At 38.0% G+C, this 20,263-nt stretch overlaps 1 protein-coding gene across 1 annotated transcript in view; it reads left to right on the top strand.

Moving 5' to 3' along the window:
• The window catches only part of LOC123621170 (ankyrin repeat and fibronectin type-III domain-containing protein 1-like), a 61,029-nt gene that overhangs the window by 13,386 nt on the left and 27,380 nt on the right, over positions 1-20,263 (top strand). The window contains exons 3-4 of the mRNA XM_045527006.1: positions 2,192-2,402; positions 20,036-20,230. Coding sequence (XP_045382962.1) covers positions 2,192-2,402; positions 20,036-20,230 — 406 coding nt within the window. The remainder of the gene's footprint in view (positions 1-2,191; positions 2,403-20,035; positions 20,231-20,263) is intronic.

Genomic DNA, 20,263 nt, shown 5'->3' with positions numbered 1-20,263 from the left:
GAACTGCTCATATCCATGTTGTTAGACAAAGTTTGAGTGATGTGAGTTTTTTCCCCCTTCCTTTTTCTTAACTTCTTTCCCTTTCTTTTCCCTCAATTTTTATTTCACTGGTATACCAAAAAAAAAAAAAAAAATCTCAAAAATAGTAGTTTGACAAATACGGAGTCTCAGATTAAACAAGCTTTCTGAGACCTCCAGTGTTCATTCAAATACTAATATTAATATCATTTACTTATTTCTAGTGTATACCCCACACGGTTTCCAAAGGCATTCAAAACAGAATCCAGGCAAAGAATGTATATATATTATATAATGGACAAGATGGCAGGGGGGCAGGGAGGAAAGGAAAAAGAAAGGAAAAAGAAAAAAACTAGAATAAGAAAATATTGGTAGTGAGAATAAAAATAGATAAAACAAAACCTAAGCAAATATATATATATATACACACACACACATATATATATATTTGTGGGGCCTAGGTTTTGGCCATATATATATATGTATGTATATACATTTGCCTAGGGGTGTGTGTGTGTGTGTGTGTATCTGTATATGTGTGTGTATATCTGCCTATATTTTGCCTATACACACACACACACACACACACACACACACACCTATAAGAAGTTAAGAAAGAAGTTAAGAAATTTATCATTACATGTATCTTTGAGTTCTCAGGCAGTCAAAGCAGAAAAGGAAACACAATTGCTTATATCATCCCATGAGCTGATAACTACAAATACATCAGTCCCACAGAAGAAATGGATATTCTCCTGTTGCTAATTCCTCCAGCCCCTGTAGATGTCATAGTGAATTATGTAACAGAGAATGGCATAAAAAGCGGAATTGATGATGTTACAGACATTCTCATATAATAGTTCCTTATGTTGGCCCTCAGTAAAAGCTGAAGGCATAATATTAACATGCTTAGCAAGGGTATTTTTGCAAAGGATAATGGCACCATTTGTTTGCTCTTAAAACAGAAATGAGTCCCAGCTTTTCCAGATAGAAGCATGCCAGAGTTTGCCAACAAAAGCTTGAAGGAGGAAATGACTTAAGAGTGAGAGTAAATATGGCACATGAGAAATTAGAAATACTAAGAGTCAAAAACAAATACACAACTGTGGACAGGGCAGCATTTTAACTTTGAACTCATTTGTTTTCTAATATGTTTTCTCATTTCAAACTCATCTTCTGGGAGGGCTTGGCTGTGGTTAAGTTGCAGCTAAGCATCAGAGGCTCTTCAGTTTAGCAAACTGTGGACAAAACACTTTACCATTCAGCAGATTGTCTTGTAGCAAAGAGAACTGGATACCAAAATAGCTTCATCCCCTGGGTTCCCATTGTCAAAATAAGCATTTGCATAACCACTTTGTATTTTCCTCAAATTCCAATTTTGTGTTATGTATTCAGCTAAAACCTACCTGCAGCCTGTGATAGGAAAAATCAATTTTGATGAGACTAAAAATAAAATTTGCCCACCTAAACATTTAAGCACTAAAGACTTCTCATGTTAATCAGGTGACCCCTATTCTAGGTCAAAACCAATGGTATTTCAACATTTTTAAAGACCAAGCAACTGTTAAAGAAGGTTCCAGATAGATGTGTAAATAATATGTATGCTGATCTCCTCCCAAGAGCTACAGAAATATGTATTTGAGAGATTCCAGAGCTCTTCTATTTTGTTTACTAATCCTTTGAAAGAAGTTTCCAAAGGAACCATATTGTCTTTGGCTATTGTTTTCTATTGCTGATTTGGATTTCATAAACATTCAATTACTAAAGGCTCTGAGGAGTCCTACAGGGAAATACCAGGGTAACTTGGTTTAATTCAATATTTACTCAGTTTATTTCACCACATGCAATTTTCTTCATAGAACACCTTTCAATGACCTATCGAACAGTATTTCTCAGAAGCCTAGTTTGAGAAAAGCTGATTTTTGCTCTTATCTTCAGCCTATCCATGCTATACTGTATTGTCTCAATGCATCTAAATCTATCTATTCAGTGCCTATTAGCAATGATGCAGGGAAGGTCTTCGACTTTGGAGACCTAGGGATAAATTGTAGTTATACCACTTGTAAGTGGGCATGCAATCCCTGAAGCAGTCTTTAAAATTCAAAATAGCTAAGCCACAAAGACACAGTGGTCCATGAAATGGCACTAACATGCTTTTACTCTTCTGCTCCAGAATTTTCAGGGCAATGAAGCTATGTTTGAGGCAGTTGAGCAGCAGGACCTGGATGCTGTGCAGATCCTCCTGTATCAGTACACACCAGAAGAACTAGATCTCAACACACCCAACAGCGAGGGGTTGACGCCCCTGGATATTGCCATTATGACCAACAATGTGCCCATTGCGAGGATTCTACTGAGGACAGGGGCCCGAGAAAGTCCACACTGTAAGTAAACCTGAGACTAAATGCATAGACTACGAAAGCTAGACTTCATCTTTATGTCACCAAAATAGCCACTGCTGACATTCAGAGCAGGAATGGTTGACTAAGCATAGGCTCTGAAATCCTTACATGTTTTCATGGACTATCATGCAAATAGTGATAGTGTTTATCAGTCTGAGCATCAAGTCGTATTATAAATAGAATATGCTGAATGGCATTGAAAAGGAGCCCGCAAACAACTTCCTCCTAAGAATTTTATCCTGATCTTTAAAATATGTGGGATATACCAGGTAAGGATATAAAACAGGAGGTATACATAGAAAAAGAATGAGCATTTGTGTTTATGTCTCTGTATCCACAGTCAGTGTAGTGGTTTCCTTCCTTCATTCATTCAACAAACACTGAGTGTAGGGCATTGTTCTAGGTGCTAGGTGAACAAGAAAACAATCCCTATTCTCATAGAACTTACATACTAGTGGGGGAGACATCCAGTATGCAGGTAAATAGATAAAATATAAACTCAAATAGTTATAAATGTTATGAAGAAAATAAAATGGATGAGTCTAGAAATTGATGAGAAAGGGACTATTTTAAATAGGATTGGTACCTGTTGACCAGCCTTTCCCCATACTCTTTCCTCCCCAGTCTCTGGTAACCACTGTTCTACTCTCTGCTTCTATAAGATCAGCTCTTTTTTTAATTCCATATATGAGTGAGATCATGCAATATTTGTCTTTCTGTGCCCGGCTTATTTCACTTAATGTGATGTTGTTGCAAATAGCAGACTTCATTCTTTTTTGTGGCTGATTAATGTTCCACTGTGCATATATAACATATATATAACCACATTTTCTTTATCTACTCATCTGTTGGTGGACACTTAGGTTGATTCCATCACTTGGCCATCACAATAGTCCACAATAAACATGGAAGTGTAGATATCCCTTCGACATTCCAACTTCATTCCCTTTGGATATATATCCAGTAGTAGGATTGCTGGATCATACGGTTGTTCTATTTTTTTAAAATCATATTGTTAATATAGCTTTTTTATTTCATAATATTACAGGGGTATAAATGCTTTGGTTACATCTATTGCCTTTGCACCACTACAAGTGGGCCCAATCCCCCAACATCATGCACTGTACCCATTAGGTGTGAATTTACCCATGGTTGTTCTATTTTTAATTTTGACAATTAGATAGGAGGAGTAACTTCTGGTGTTTTGTTGCATAGTAGGGTGATGATGGTTAAAGTAAGGTATTATGTATTATTAACACAAAATAGCTAGATAGAGGTTTTTGAATGTTCTCACCACAAGGAAATAATAAATGCGTGAGGTGATGGCCATGATAAATACCCTGATCTGATCATCATGCAGCCTATATGTATATCAAAACACCAAACTGTACTCCACAAATATGTGCAATTATAATGTGTCAATTTAAAAATAAATAAATAGGGTTGGGCATGAACAGCCTCTTTGATATGATATTTGAGTTAAATTCTAGATGCTATAAAGAAATGAGTCATGCCTGTCATCCTAGCACTCTAGGAGGCTGAGGCGGGAGGACTGCTTCAGGTCAGGAGTTCGAGACCAGCCTGAGCAAGAGTGAGACCCCATCTTTACTAAAAAGAGAAAAATTACCTGGGCGTGGTGGTGCATGCCTGTAGTCCCAGCTACTCAGGAAGCTGGGAAGGGGGATCGCTTGAGCCCAGGAGTTTGAAGTTGCTGTGAGCTAGGCTGACACCACCGCACTCTAGCCCAAGCAACAGAGAGAGACAAGAAGAAAGAAAAAAGAAAAGAAAAGAAAAGAAAAGAAAAGAAAAGAAAAGAAAAGAAAAGAAAAGAAAAGAAAAGAAAAGAAAAGAAAAGAAAAGAAAAGAAAGAAAGAAGGAAGGAAGGAAGGAAGGAAGGAAGGAAGGAAGGAAGGAAGGAAGGAAGGAAGGAAGGAGGGAGGGAGGGAGGGAGGGAGGGAGGGAGGGAGGGAGGGAGGGAGGGAGGGAGGGAAGGAAGGAAGGAAGGAAGGAAGAAAAGAAAGAGAAATGAGTCATGATCATGAGAAGATATGGGGGTCAAATTCTGGGCAGAGTGAACAGCAAATACAAAGGTGCTGAGGCAGGCAGGAATGAGACTGACATACTGGAAGAACAAGAAGGTCAATGTGGCTGGAGCAAAGTAGCACAGGGAGAGTGGTGGCTGAGGAAGAAGTAACCAGGAGCAGACTGCAGGACCTTGAGATGATGGTGGGTGTTTAGCTTTGATTGTTGAGTGCGACAGGAAGGCAGCAGAGCAGTTTAGGCAGGTGCAGGACATATTCTGCTTCACATCAAAAGGGCTCTGTGGAGACCAGACAATGGTGAGGCAATTGTGCAACTGGGAAGACCAGTTAGGAGACTATTTCAGGAGATGGATAGCAGTTGCTTAGACTAGCATGACAGTTATGTTGAGCAGTGGTAGAATTCTGGATATATTTTTTAACAGCTTTATTAAGATATAATTCATATATCATACAATTTACCCATTTAAAGTATACAAGTCAATGGTTTTTAGGAAAAAAAAAACATATGTATATGCACAGAGTTGGGCAACTATCATTACAGTCAATTTTAGAACTTCTTTATCACCCCAAAACAAACTCCATACCCTTTAGCTGTCACTCCCAAACCTCCCCACTCCTCCCAGCCCTAGGCAACCACTGATCTACTTTCTCTTTCGATAGGTTTGCCTATTCTAGACATTTCATATAAGGGAATCATATAATATGTGGTGATTTGTGACTGGCTTCTTTCTGAATGTATTTTGAAATAGAGCTGATAGTACTTGCCTTGGGCCAAGGGCAGACCCTGCCCAGGAGTGGATGGGATACTATCATGCAGCACTCCCCCTGGCCAGGCACTATTCTGAGTACTTTACATGTATTGATTCCTTTAATCCTCACAACAACTTTATGAGGTAGGTACTCACATTCCCCTTGGTGCAAACTCTCTGACCCAATGACCACAATGGCTCTGAGCCACACTTTTTATGTTTCCTAAAAGAAAAAAGTAAACTCATCAAACTGTTAGTTTCACTAATACTGATTCACTTACTTCCAAGTGGTGAGACCCAGAAGGCTGAAAGAGAAGCAAGCAAATATATAATTAGAGGTCACATCTCTGCTCCTAAATTTCATAAACCACTACCACCCAAAGACTAGGGACAGAGGCAGATCCTTATATCATAAAATTCTTTATTTTAAAAATGCTAATCTCACCACATCCATGTCAGAGAGAGTAAGGATTTGTGTTCAGTAGGATTTGAGCTCTTCAAAAGAGCTCCACAAAGTGCTGCTCCTTTTATTGGAACTGGAAGATTTGGAGGGATGGGCAAATACAGATGAAATAAATCGAAAAGGCATCTTTGCTGCCTTCTGATTTATTCTGCAATAATGTCTCTCCCAAAGATCCAGTTAGAGAGGGGTGGAGAGAGAATCAGAGGGTCTGAACATGGAGAATGCAGACTGAGCTCCATTCTATAGGAACAAGGAGACCATTCATCCAGATGTTGCCATGGCCATCCTGCACAGGGCTGGATGAAACATTATTCCTACTTACCTGAGACGCTACAAAGAATTCTGCGTTTTCCATGAAAACAGTAAGACTCCTAACCTCCCAAAGCCCCCTGTGCATAATTAAACCTCCATAAAAGAACTCAAGCACTAAATATCTAGTTAAACCAAAAGCAAATTTGTTTAAGAGATCCCTGGTTTTCCTTGTTCCCTCTGGGATGATAACCATGTTACCATCACAAAGTTGTAAAGGACAGATAGTGGGAGATAAACCCAGGTTTTCAGTCTCCAGGAAATACGACACCTAAGTCATGTTGGCCACCCAAGAAGTCAAAGGGATAGCACCGCACATGTGTAAAAATGGCAAAGGAATATTGATTATCTGTGCAGTTTCCACATACATTATCTCTGGTTTTCACACTAACCCTGCAGTATGATGTTATAACTCCACTTTTAGATGAGGAATTTGTGATTCTGAGAAATTAAGTGACTGGCCAAAGGTCACACATACAGCAAATGAATAGGGATGTCAAGGACTCAAGCCCAAGTCTATGGGACACCAATAGCTGGGATCCTTCCGCACAAATTCACTGCCTTTCCAAATAACCAGTATGGAGGGCAGCGGCCACTGGGCCCCTGCATCTTTCCCTCTCTACTATTTGATAAAATCCTATGGCGTATTTCTTTGTTCTAGTCTGTGCACTCAGGGGTTGGTCCTGTTGGGGAGAGGCAGGATAGAAGAACACGATGTTTTCAGGGATTTTTTAATTCACTTTATAGATCAAGTAGGAAAGGAACAGAATTGCTTCTGTGCATAACTATGAGCCAACCCATGAGAAAAACAGCAGTATGTCGGCCAGGACCAGATAAGCAAAGACCTGCTGCAAACTGCTCCCCAGAAGCTGAAGAGGAAGGATATAAGAGAAGGAAAATAACTATGAGGCCTTAGTTTCTCAGAGTATTGTACACATACAATGATGCTTTTGTCTGCATCATCTCGCTTGATCCTCACAACTGGCTTGTGAGGTGGGAGTTATTTTCCTAAAATTTTTTATCAATGAAGAAACTGGAATTTAAACAGCCAAATAGTTCACCCAACACAACAAAGCTAATAGGTGGTGGGGTCATGATTTGAACCCGGATCTTCAGCATTAAATGCTTTGGTGTTTGTGGGAAAGCTTTGGCATACTCACTGTTAACAGAATAGATGATCAATCCCTTCCTTCTCTGGCTCCCATCTATTCCTCTTCTAATGACGGTCAAGTATGTATTTCAAAGCAGAGTGTAGACTTTCTAAATAAGCTTAACTTTATCTCTTTCCTTTCCCTGTGTAGTCCCTTCTGAAAATTAACCCAATACTCTTTTCACAATGCCAAACAAGGTTCCTAACACAATTCAGAAGAAAGCCCTCTGTAATTCTCCCCATTTCTTAACAAAAATCACGACACAGATGGGTTTAGGGATTTGACTCTCAAGTTTTGGTCAAGTCTGTCTTCCTGTCTTTAGCCCTTCAATCACAGAGTTATATAGAGGTGTTTTTTATGCACATGGCTTGAAACTCAACCATGTACATTTCCTTAGCAATAGGAAAAGTCCCAGATGCATCTACCCGAACATGCACACTGCTCTGAGGTTAAATACATATGTAGGACCCCTGCCTACTCATTAGATGAATCCACTATCTTTATTCAGTGACGTTTTTCTGTTCTTCCCACCTTTAGGCAAACAGCACAAAGTAACATTCACTCCTTGCAGAAGAAAACGTCAGCCATTATTGAAGTAGAATCCCAAGCACTTCCTTGCAGACGGTGTGCTGAGCTTAGGAAACAGGCATGGAACCTGACAGGACCGCCACTAGGGACGGCAGCGTGCAGAGGCAGCACAGGACGCCCATGGCTGTGCCATGGATCCTTTTGTACACTTAGGATCCCAGTCACTGTGACTGATGCTCAGTTGAAATCACTGCTATCTAAGAAAGACTTGTCTCTGTATATAAAAGCCCCCAGTCATAAGCCCCTCCCTTTTTCTGACTAACTCATGTCCTGCCCCCATCCTAAAATCACAGTTCAACAGTCTCCAGGAGGAATTTGCTGAATCATCAATGAGGGCCTTGCCTTTCTGAGGCTGCCACGTATTTGGCATCATGAAGGCCCTGTAAACAGTAATTGTAAAGAAACCAGCTCTTTGGGGATGCCTACACTGTGCAAATCTGGTCACTCATGTGGATTTTGTCTCATGCTGACCCCAGTACTTAGCACACAGTAGATGCTCAGAAAATTTTAGTTGACATTTTAGCCTTTGTGATAGTCCCATCTATGCTGCTGAACATCACAGATACTGAGCTTTAGTGTGCACACACGCATACGTTCATTATGTGGGTCATGGACATGCATGTGTGCACATACACACAATGTATGGGGGAAAAAAACCTTTAAATCTTCCAGTAACTTAAACTTTGGGGCATCTTTTTTTGTTGCTGCTGCTGTTGTTGTTTTCCAGGCACTGCTGCAGAATTTGGTTATAGATGTAGGCTGGTTATTTTTATTTTTGCAATGTTTAGTAATATGGACTGGTAAGAATGGTGGAAGATGCCTCAGTTTTAGTATTTCTGCCTACCCCCTTAGCTGCATTCTCCATCTCTCTGGGCCCGTTCCACTCCCTCTGCATTTCTTGGGAATGCCTCCCTCTCACCTTCTCTCAGATGCTGCTTGTGGAACTAGGAAGTGTCACCCAGAATTTGTTATGTCCAATTACTTCATGAAATGTGCATGCAGAGTTGCTGTCATTCAAGTATGGTGCAGACAGCAAGGCTATAATTTTGGCAGCCTTGTCAGGATGCACCACTTGTTTCTGCAGTAGTCGGGGGTTCATGTTGGCGCTGAGACTTGTTCAGGCCATGTCTAAGAGGTGTGACTGTAAACTAATGAGGCTGGCTTTATGTAAACAAACACACTCTAAAGTCTACAATCCAAGCGAATGTTATCCTTCAACATGGTCCTCCTGGGAGACCCCACACTTGCTCCAACAGTGCTGCCATTGCTCTGAACACTTTTGGAATTGTCCTCAGAGTCGATTTATGAGAAAATCTGACTCGTTGCTTAGAGTCACACCTGATTTTTGTTCCAAAACAGCATTGCTCAGCGTCGTCACCCTCTATGTTCAACAGACTTGGCCTCAAATAATTTAGAGAGGTTTCCTGAAATCAAATCCACCCTCAAAGGCCGAAGATTTACAGCCATTAAGAATATGTAAAGAATGAGCCTTAGACAGGTCTCTAGAATAAGCCCCAAATATTTTATCTGTTAGTAAAAATCGGGGTATAGATCTTCACTCTGACTTACAAACCTGTTCCTGTCTTATACTGACCACCCTTCCCCACACCGGCCTCCATTCTGTTCCTTAAATGTGCCAAGCTATCTTATTACTGGGCCTTTGTACTAGCTATTCCCTCTACTTGGAATGCTTGGATGCTTTTAATCTTGATCATTACATGGCCAGCTCCTTCTTAACATCCATATTTCAACTTAAATGTGACATCTTCAAGAGAGACTTTCTCTGGCCACCAACTCCAAAATCTAAAAGGTCGCTTTCTAATCACATCACTCTGTTGTCATTTTCTGCAGAGCACTTACCACATTTTTCTCAATGATTTTATTCGTTTATTTTCTGCCTCCCCGCCTTAGAATGTAAACTCCACAAGAACAGGACATGTCTGTCTCATTCATCACTGAATCCCCAGCAAACAGGAGGCATTCCATAAATATTTGTTTAATTGAATTGAATGAATCCCAAGCCTATTTCTTTTGAATAGTGTGAATATATTATTTCTTATGAAGGGAACGATATTACTAAATATCAACTGCATTGACTTTTTTTATGTTTCCAAATAACTATTTAAACATCAGGTGGCCACAGTCTCAGTTCCAGTCACCTGTCCTTCACAAGTTGATAGTTGTATTTTCTTGATTATTTAATTCTAAAATATTTAATTGGCAGATAAAATTTGAATGTATTCAAGGTGTACAACGTTATGATTTGATATGTGTATACACTGTGTAATGATTATCACAATCAAATTAATTAAAACACCTATCACCACCCATGCTGAACATTAGCTCTTCAGAACTTGTTCATAACCAGAAAGGTTGTACCTTTTGATCAATATCTCCCATGTTCCCCACCCCCAGCCCATGGCAATTATCATTCTACCCTTTGCTTTTATGAGTTTGACTTTTTTAGATTCCACATACAGTATTTGTCTTTCTGTGTCTGGCTTATTTTACCTTGAATAATATCCTCCAGGTTCACCCATGTTGTTGCAAATAGCAGGATTTCCTTCTTTTGATAGTCATCTCTTCTTTCTTTTGTTCTTTTTTAATTTTTAAATATACATGCATCACAAAATATCTTCTCCCTGTCAAAAAGTAAAACATTATAAAGTTAAAAGATGTTTTTGACAGCCCACTCAATGCATCCCTAAATAGATATTTCTCATGCACACACAATCTAGGTCCCCATCCCTAAATTCCCTCAGTTTAACCATTGCTGTAAATTTAGAGAGTGTCCAGACTTTTTCCTGTAAGTTTTAACACATAAACACACACAACAACAACAACAGCAGGAAAAAAACAAAATTTGGTTCAGCTTTTAAATTAAATCCTTAGCAGAGGCTAAAAATTAAATTTCTGGAGTCAGAGAAGTCTGGTTTCAAATCCTACATCTGATATTTTGTAGTTATTGGAAAATTCCTTAACCTATCTGGGACTTTGTTTCTTCATTTGTATCTACTTGTATTAGTTATACAAGTTTAGCTACCCAAAAACAGCAACTGAAAATTACAAAGTTTCTGTGGGTCAGGAATCTGGGAAAGGCTTTAGCTAGAGAGTCTAGATAACATGAGATTGCTGTCATGTTAAGGCTTATTTGAGCTGGAGGATCCCCTTCCAAGCTTACTCACAGTGGCTATCGGAACCAGCCCTGCATGCCTTGCTACTTGGGCCTTTCTATATGGCTGCTCCATGACATGGCAGTTGGCTTCCCCCAGAGAAAATTATCTGATAAAGAAAGAGAGAAACCAACCAAGGTGGAAGCAACACCTTTCAACTTTTGAAACCTAGTCTCAGAAGTGACATACTGTCATTTGTGCTGAATTCTCTTGATCACACAGACCAACCCTGGAACAGTGAAGGAGGGAACTATACAAGGGTATGAACAACAGCAGTCAGAGGTCATCGGAGGCCTTCTTGGAGACTGGCTACCTGCTACCTATCTAGGATTGTTGAGAACTAAATGGAATAATACCATTAAAACATTTCTCACATTACCTGGCACATTGTAAATGGTCAAAAAAAATTGTTAACCAATATAACTCTCAAAAACAAAATAAAACAACCCAAGAGTTTCTGGTAAATAATTTAAACATTTTACCCATCTTGTGTTGCAGAACCCTGCCAAATACAAGCACTTTTTAAAGTTTGTATATTTTTATATTCTAAAACCACAGTGTCCAACACAGAAGCCAGTAGCCACAGATGACTATCAAATATTTGAAATGTATCTACTCCATTGACCAATGGAGCAGAATAGAGAGCCCAGAAATGAAACTATGCATGCACAGCCAATTTTTTCAACAAAGATGCCAAGAACACAAAATGGGAACAGAATAGTCTCTTCAATAAATGGTGTTTGGAAAACTGGATATCCACAAACAGAAGAATGAAATTGGACTCTTATATCATATACAAAAATCAACTCCAAATGGATTAAAGACTTAAATATAAGACAAGAAACTGTAAAACTACTAGAAGAAAACATTAGGGAAAAACTACATGACACTGGTCTGGGCAATAATTTTTTGGATATAACACCAAAAGCTCAGGTGACAAAAGAAAAAAATGGACAAATGAAATTATGTCAAACTAAGAAGCTTTTGCACAGCAAAGGAAATCACTAACAGTGTGAAGAGACAACTTACGGGCTGGGAGACAATACTTGTAAGCCATACATCCAATAAGGGGTTAATATCCCCAAAATGTAAGGAACTCAAACAATTCAATAGGAAGAAAATAAGTAAATCAAATAAAAATGGGCAAGGAACCTGAATGGATACTTCTCAAAAGCATCCATATGGCCAACAGATACATGAAAAAAACGCTCAACATCTCTAATTATTAGGAAAATGCAAATTAAAAACACAGTGAAATATCCTTTCACACCTGTCAGAATGACAATTATCAAAAAGATGAAAGATAAGTATTGGTGAGGATGTAGAGAAAAGGGAGATCCATACACTATTAGTGGGAATGTAAATTAGTACAGCAATTATATCTCCTGTATGGAAGTTCCTCAAAAAAACTAAAAATGGAATTACCATATGATCCAACAATCCCACTTTTGGGTACTCACCCAAAAGATCTGAAATCAGTTTGTTGAAGAGATGTCTGTACTCCCATGTTTATTGCAGCACTATTTACAATAGCGAAGTTATAGAATCTACCTAAGTGACCATCGACAGATGAATGGATAAAGAAAATGATGCATACATACATATGTATACACAATGGAATACGTTTTGGCCTTAAAAAAAGAAGAAAATGCTGTCATTTGCAACAACATAGATGGAATTGGAGAACATTATGCAAAGTGAAATAAGCCAGGCACAGAAAGCCAGATACCTCATGTTCTCACTTACATGTGGAATCTAAAATAATTAAACTCATAGAAGCAGAGAGTAGAATGCCGGTTACAGAGGATGGGGGTTTAGGGGAAGGCAGAGATAACGGTTGAAGGGTAGAAAAATCTCAGACAGGAGGAATAAGGGTTTTTTTAAATTTATTTTACAGTGTAGTGAATATAGTTACTAACAGTGTATCATACATCTCAAAATTGCTACAGGAGTAAATTTCAAATTTTCTCACCACAAAAAAAACAATACGTATTTGAGGTGATGAATATGTTAGTTAGATTTAATTATTCCACATTGTATTCACAAAACATAACATCACTTTGTACCCCATAAACAAATGAAATTATAAATTGCCAATTTATAATAAAATAAAATTTAAAAAAAGAAATGTGTCTAGTGAAAACTGAAATGTGTTCTAAATGTAAAATTTACACTGGATTTTAAAGGCTTAATACCAAAAAAAGAATATAAAATAGCAAATTAATAATTTTTATGTTGATTACATGTTGAAATGATAACATTTTGGATATACTGAGTTAACTAAAATATATTATTAAAATTAATTTCACCGATTTCTTTTTGTTTTTATAATATTACTACTAGGAAATTTAAAATGATGTGGCTCACACTATATATCTATGGACAGCACTGAACATATTGGGAGAAGACATGGTTATTTAATTTCAGACTTAAATCCCCTATGATGTCATTAGGTAATGTGCTTTGGATTTCCTAAATAATGCACTTGAGTCTTTTGTGCATTTGTCTTATTTAGAAAAGATGTCCATTTGCCCCTTTGAATTTGGGCAGGAGTCCTACTCTGTGTCATTGGTTCTGGCTTCTTAAGGAATCACCAGTTACGACCTAACTTACATAATTTGGACTTGTGAATCCATGTCCTGGTGGGAAGTATAAAGTAGCAGGGAAGAAGACTCCAGAGCCCCATGTTTGGGTGTAATGAATTCTAGGAGAAGAAAGTTCCACAGTAATTAAAATGAAACAATTAATCTTTAGATCTCTAAAACTTTTTTGGAAGCACACTCTCAAAAGTCCTTGCAAAAACCTGAAAATATGATCAAAGTGGGCGCCAAATTGAGTTTTGAGTGCTGAACCTTAACAAGACAGGTATATTGGAACTTATGTTTCGAGTTTTTCTGGTGTAAGGGTTATTGAATTTAAAACATTTAAGTATTAGGACATCTCTATATTATTAATACTTCTTTGGCATTCCTACCTTAAAACAAGTCACTTGTGAAGTTCTTAGAAGGTTGTCACTTATGAACAGAAAAGATAAATTTTCTTAACTGCTCCTTTTGGTTGCCCATAGGATTTTGGCTTACAATGCAAGGTTTATACCTAAGTGACCTTGTTTTCTCCTTTAAATAACAGATAGGGTTGAAATTGGTATCACTTATTAGCATATATTTCTGAACAGTAGCTAGAATAGAAAATTTTTATTTGAGGAAAGTTGTTTTTGATAGAATATTGAGCTGTTTTGTAAAACAAGTATTTTGATTTATTTTGTGTGACTCTAAAAAATATAAGATCAATGGATATAATAATGATAATAATACAAACCTCCATTAATTGACAGCCTTCTGTGAAAAGATTATCACTAATTTATTACAACTTATGAGACAGTTGCTATTATTATGCCAATTTTACAGATGAGACACTTGGGTTCAATATGGCAGAGTAACTGGTTAGGGTCACACATTTGTAAGAGGCAGTGCTTCATCTACAGGACACCAAAGCCCTTTTACCACATTGCCTCCACTTTGGAAATGCATTCACGCACTGCATAAAGTGTTAGTCAGCAGTGGTCAGCTTATATATAGGTGACCCCATAAGATTATAATGGAGCTGAAAAATTCCTGTCACCTAGTGACTCATAGCTGTCATAACATCATAGCATAATGCATTGCTCATGTGTTCATGGTGATGCTGGTGTAAACAAACTTACCATGCTGCCAGCTATATAGAAGCACATTCAATTATGTATAATACATAATACTTGATAATGATAATAAACAACTATGTTAATTGGTTTATATATTTCCTATATTATACCTGTTACAGTTAGAGTGCATCCGTCTACATATGTTTTTTAAAAATTAACTGTAAAACAGCCTCAGGCAGGTCCTTCAGGCAGTAGTCCAGAAGAAGACATTGTCATCATGGTTGATGACAGTTCCATGCCTGTTATTGCCTCTGAAGATCTTCCAGTGGAACAAGATGCGGAGGTGGAGGACAGTGATACTGACCATCAGACCCTGTGTAGGCCTAGGCTAGTGTGTGTGTTTGTGTCTCAGTTTTTAACAAAAACATTTAAAGAGTAAAATAAATAAATAAATAAAAATTTTAAAAGTAGAAAAAGCTTATAGAATAAGGATATAAAAATTTTTTTGTACAACTATACAAAGTGTTTGTGTTTTAAGCTAAGTGTTATTACAAAGGACTCAAAACTTTTTTAAAAAATTTAAAAGTTTATAAAGTAAAAAAGTTACAATAAGGTAAGTTTAATTTATTACTAGAGATAGAAAAATATTTTTATAAATGTAAGGTAGACTAACTACACCGTGTTTATAAAGTCTACAGTAGTGGACTGTAATGTCCTGGTTCTTCACCTTCACTCACTCACTCAGAGCTACTTCCAGTCCTGCAAGTGCCATTCATAGTAAGGGCCCCATACAGGTGTACTGCTTTTTTTCTCTTACACTGCATTTTCACTGTATCTTTTCTATGTCTACAAATGTTTAGATACAATACTTATCACTATATTCCAATTGCTTACAGTATTCAGTACAGTAACATGCTATGCAGGTTTATAGCCTAAGAGTAATACACTATAGCATATAGCCTAGGTGTTTAGTAGGCTATAGCATCTAGGTTTGTGCATGATGAAATAAACGATGAAATCACCTCACGATACATTTCTCAGAACATATACCTGTCATTAAGCAACACATGACTATAAGAAGAAAACAAATGTCAGCTCAGGATAAGGAAACTCTTTAAAATTCAGAGTTGTGTGAAAAAGGACAGAGCCAAGTCAGTAAGCAGTGAGTTCCCCTCTAGAAGAAAATCATACGGGGCCCAAGGTACCATAGAAAAAGGTATCTAAGGTTTGTTGTAAAGAATCCTTCTAACTCTGAGATTAAGTGATTATCTTTATGCCTCATTTTTCTCATCATTAAAAAAGAGGAAAATGCTAATAATAATGGAAAACTATTGTTGAATTGAAAAATGGCATATCATTAGTAATGGGTAAATGTGTCCATTTTTTTCAATCAAGCCGAATGAATTGTTCCTTAAAATCCTCAACTAAAAATTAAAATTAGTTTACTTTTTACCCTCATTATATTTTCAAATTTAAGCAATTATAAGCCAGGCCCCAATTCAGCAATTGCAGGGCAAGGGCAAAGTTAAGAAACAGTAAGTAGTTGACAAACCATAGGTTAGATTCTGATGGTGTAGAAAATGCGTTCAGCCCCTGATCATTATTTATCTCAGGATTTAAACAGTAACTGTAATTGTATTCTTTGAACACCAAGTTCCTGCCCCACTCCTCACCCTATCCCGTAGTTAATTAGCAGGGCAGGTCTTATAACAAATACCCACTCAGAAGCACTGGGTGGTAGAAATGCTGTTGATAATTAAACACCACAATAGCACGGAGCCTGTTTCAGGAGCCGCCAAGTGGTCTTGCCCCAGCTGAAGTGCTTACCACACACTCACAGACCCTCCATTGTGCTGGCCAGGGCTGCTCGGAGGGATAGTCGCTTAGCTGGAGCAGGGACCAACTAAAATGAGAGAAAAGACCAAATCTTGCAAAAGGATCGGGAATGCTGTACTCAAGGGGAAAATATCCTATGGGTGGAAGTAAAAGGGGAATGGACCCAAGAAAAAGAGAAGTGGATGGGCAGGAAAATAAATAACAAAACAGACATAACTTTTCTATCTTCTAAGTCCAATCAACCAGCCAAAATGAATTCACCAATCTCTTGCCAAATAGTGATTAGAGAATTGCAATATGTAAATAATAGGTTGACTCATGTTCCATTTGGTTTATAGAAAGTTCACTGAGTTCTTTACGTTTTTAATAAAATGTTGCATAAGTCATTCCCCCTCCCTGAGTCTCAGTTTCTCCATCTTTAAAATAAGGAGGTTGAAAAAGTTCCCATTCTGGGGTCACAAAAATAGGAATGGGGTTCCCAGAACAATTTTTAAGGTGCCAAAGAGCCTAACCTATTGCACCATTACTCAAGATAAAACTACGCAGTCTAATACAATTATCATATTTACGTGCTTCTGCTTAAAATATATTAACCCAGTTTGTTAGGTTGATTATCTCATTCTGAACGGATGCTTCTGTTGGCAGTTATATGGGTCATGAATAATAGGGAGAAACATGAATACTTTATAAGTCAGCTGGTTTGGTAGACAAAAAAAAATCTTTCAAAAGAGAATGTTTTATTAAGCTATTAAAAAAAATCCATAGAAAAAAAAATAAACGTTTGCCTGGTGAAATGGTTGGAAACCACTGGCTCAGTCAGAGCCTCTCTAAATTGTCCCTGCAATTACCTCTAACAACAGAGGCAAGTTAAGTGGAGTTTCTGGGGCACCTGGGGACTCAACCTGAAAAGAAGGAATCAATTTCTATAAAGTTTCTTTTTTAAAAACATCTTCAACTTTTTGAAAAATTTTCTATTCTCCTCCATAAGAGACCTATTTAATTTCTAAATAATGTGCTTTCATCAAAACTGCCTGTAAAATCTGATGCTCTAAAAAGACACATACATTCATACTGGGGCTTCAGAGATGCCCACTGCACCCCCACCCCACCCACCATCACCACTATATTACACTGGAGTTTAGCTATCCCAGTTTGATGAGCACCGGAATCTAAAGAATCTTGGAAAGCCCACCTGGCTATAAATTTCTATGGAGTTCCCTTGTTAGTCTCTGAACAGGCAAAAAATGCTTTACCTTGAAGAAGTGGAATCCCTTTACCATTATAATTCAAATGGCATCAAGTGTAAAGCACTGGAGGAAAGGGAGAATGCAGAAAAGAAAGAAAATGTGTGGTGCTAGGGAGAGCAGGAAGAATGTCAGGGGAGCCGAGCATAGCGCAAGAGAAGCTGTCCATCTGAAATGCCACCTGGAATTCACACCAGTAATAACTGTTGTGGATATAAAAATTAATAGGGGGGATTTCATAGTATTAGAAAAATTTATTTTTATAAATCATGTGTCTATCACCCAAGTGTTGACGCATGCATGCAATTCAAACATGAGGCTTACAATAAAAAGCTTACTGAATAACTTAACAAGGACAATTCCCCCATTTTCTCTATAATTTGCAGTGGAAGAAGGGGGGCAGTGGATAGAGGGTGCAGTTACTGGGTCAATTAATCAACCTGAAAACTGTGACACAAACTCTGACGCCTAACCTATGTCTAAAAATACACAAATGTATACGAATTTGTTTTAAACTGTCAATGCCTATATTTAGGACCTTCCCAGCAAGGCTATAATGAGACTGTGTTTGAGGGCTTCAGTCACAGCAGACTCTACCATTAATCTGAAGTTAGTTAAATTAACAGCATTTAGTACTGACTTGTCAATCTCACTGCTCCAGGAAATTGCACCTTGAGGCTACTAATATTGCCAATTTTTCCACTGGAGTGTGCGCCCACGTGTGTGTATGTGTATATTTTTTCTCCAGAACCTCCACGTTCATACACCATCATTGCTTCTCTACGTCCACAGCACTTATATTATCATTTATTCTGGCCTCCTTTAGCCTTCCCAGGGGATTCTGCATAGTGTAGCTGCTCAGTGAAAGAGTTTTTTAGCTTTATATTTATTTGTTTATTTTTCTGTCATGGCTCATGACTGAGGCTTTTAAATAAAAGTGTGACAGTATTTAGAGTACATGATTGACTGCTACAGCAACATTCATTAACCATGACAAATCTGCAGCAAAACACAGTCCTGAGTGTTCTAAACAGCAACTTGAAAAAGAAAAAAGAAAGAAAGAAAAAGAAAAGAGACTCAACTAATTTTTCATTGACCTCATCTGTAAATAAATTTAGACTGATGGTGCGCAGGGGCAATAATAAATTAGTATTCATTTCCTGTAATTAATGCAAACATGCCTATGAACACAGAGAATATGAATATATAACCACCTAATTTCCATTTGAAAATATACCTAACAAATTTTCACTTGAGTTATCTTCATAATATTTTCCCCCTTAATAAGAAGAATGAAATGGTTGGATTTCTTTCCCACCCACCAGGGGGAAATATTGTTTTGGTCACAGGGAGTGTCAAACACATTTCAGCAACAGATCTGCAGAGCTTGGTGTTGATTTATTTGATTATTTTGTGATCCCCTACCACATTTCCATGCCAAGGCTGTCTTTTATCAGTAACAGGAGGGGCTCCTCTGAAGTGACCAAGTGACCATCTAGGCAGGACTTCATATGCATAACGCTGCAAGAAGTAGCCTTCCTGCCTAGCACAAGGATGAGAGCTGTTCTTTCCCCTTCATTGACATGAACATTCAATCACACAAGGGTGGGCTGGTAAACAATCGACATAAATCAAATGAACACTATCATACACTGGGAAAAATAGAAATATCAAGCTCTATAACTTCTCTCAGCAAGGGGAGCTTGTATAAATTACCCTCTTGGACCTGGGCATCTCTGAAGATCATTCCTGCAATCACACAATAATCAAAGAGCAATGTCTGATCGCATTCAAATCATCCAGTCATCAGAACTCACTAGCTCAACTGTGGCAGCAATAGTGGAACACTTTGTTAGCAATAAATAGTTGATTAATAATAAGACGCATGTACAAAAATGTCCATAAGCAGGGAAGAATGTTTTAACAGTAGAAAATCTGAATCAGTTTCTACCAAAACAAAACAAAACAAACAAACAAAAAACCAAACAACTTCACCAGAATGCAACTTGCCTCATGGATAACTTTTCCTAGGGCCTTCCTGGCCCTATGGAGCTTTTGCTTCTAAGTGTTTGTCCCTCTATACGTCATGAAAACAAATGTGTGCAATCTAGATTAAAAGTGGTCCTCTTGGGTACTTGATGGTAGAATTCTAATTAGCTGCACTAAGCAGCTAAAATGGGGTGCATGTTACAGGTGGGCCACAGAGCAACAGGAATATCTTAATTTGATGAATTGACCACTTAATCTGATTGTAAATGTCACTATTTAGACTTCATCATAATAAGATAGTTAATAACAAACACAGATCCCATTTTCCCAAGGCATTTTTAAAAACCCACAGTAGACTCTCAGCTAATCCTGCCAATGAAGCACCATTTCCCCAGAAAGAAAGAAGAGTCATCCCATTTCTTTCCCTTTAGTTGTCAGCCTGGAAAGCCGAGCGATGCACCTCAACACACTGGTCCAGGAAGCCCAGGAGAGGGTGAGTGAACTCTCTGCCCAGGTGGAGAATGAAGGATTCACTCTAGACAACACAGAGAAAGAGAAACAGCTGAAAGCTTGGGAGTGGAGGTATCGGCTCTACAGACGCATGAAAACGGGCTTTGAGCATGCCAGTGAGTATAAGCAGAGGACTTCTGCATTTTACT

This window comes from Lemur catta, chromosome 15 (assembly GCF_020740605.2).
Source record: "Lemur catta isolate mLemCat1 chromosome 15, mLemCat1.pri, whole genome shotgun sequence".
NCBI lineage: Eukaryota > Metazoa > Chordata > Mammalia > Primates > Lemuridae > Lemur > Lemur catta.
The sequence above is the reverse complement of the archived record's forward strand: the minus strand, read 5'-3'. Positions and strand labels throughout refer to the sequence as shown.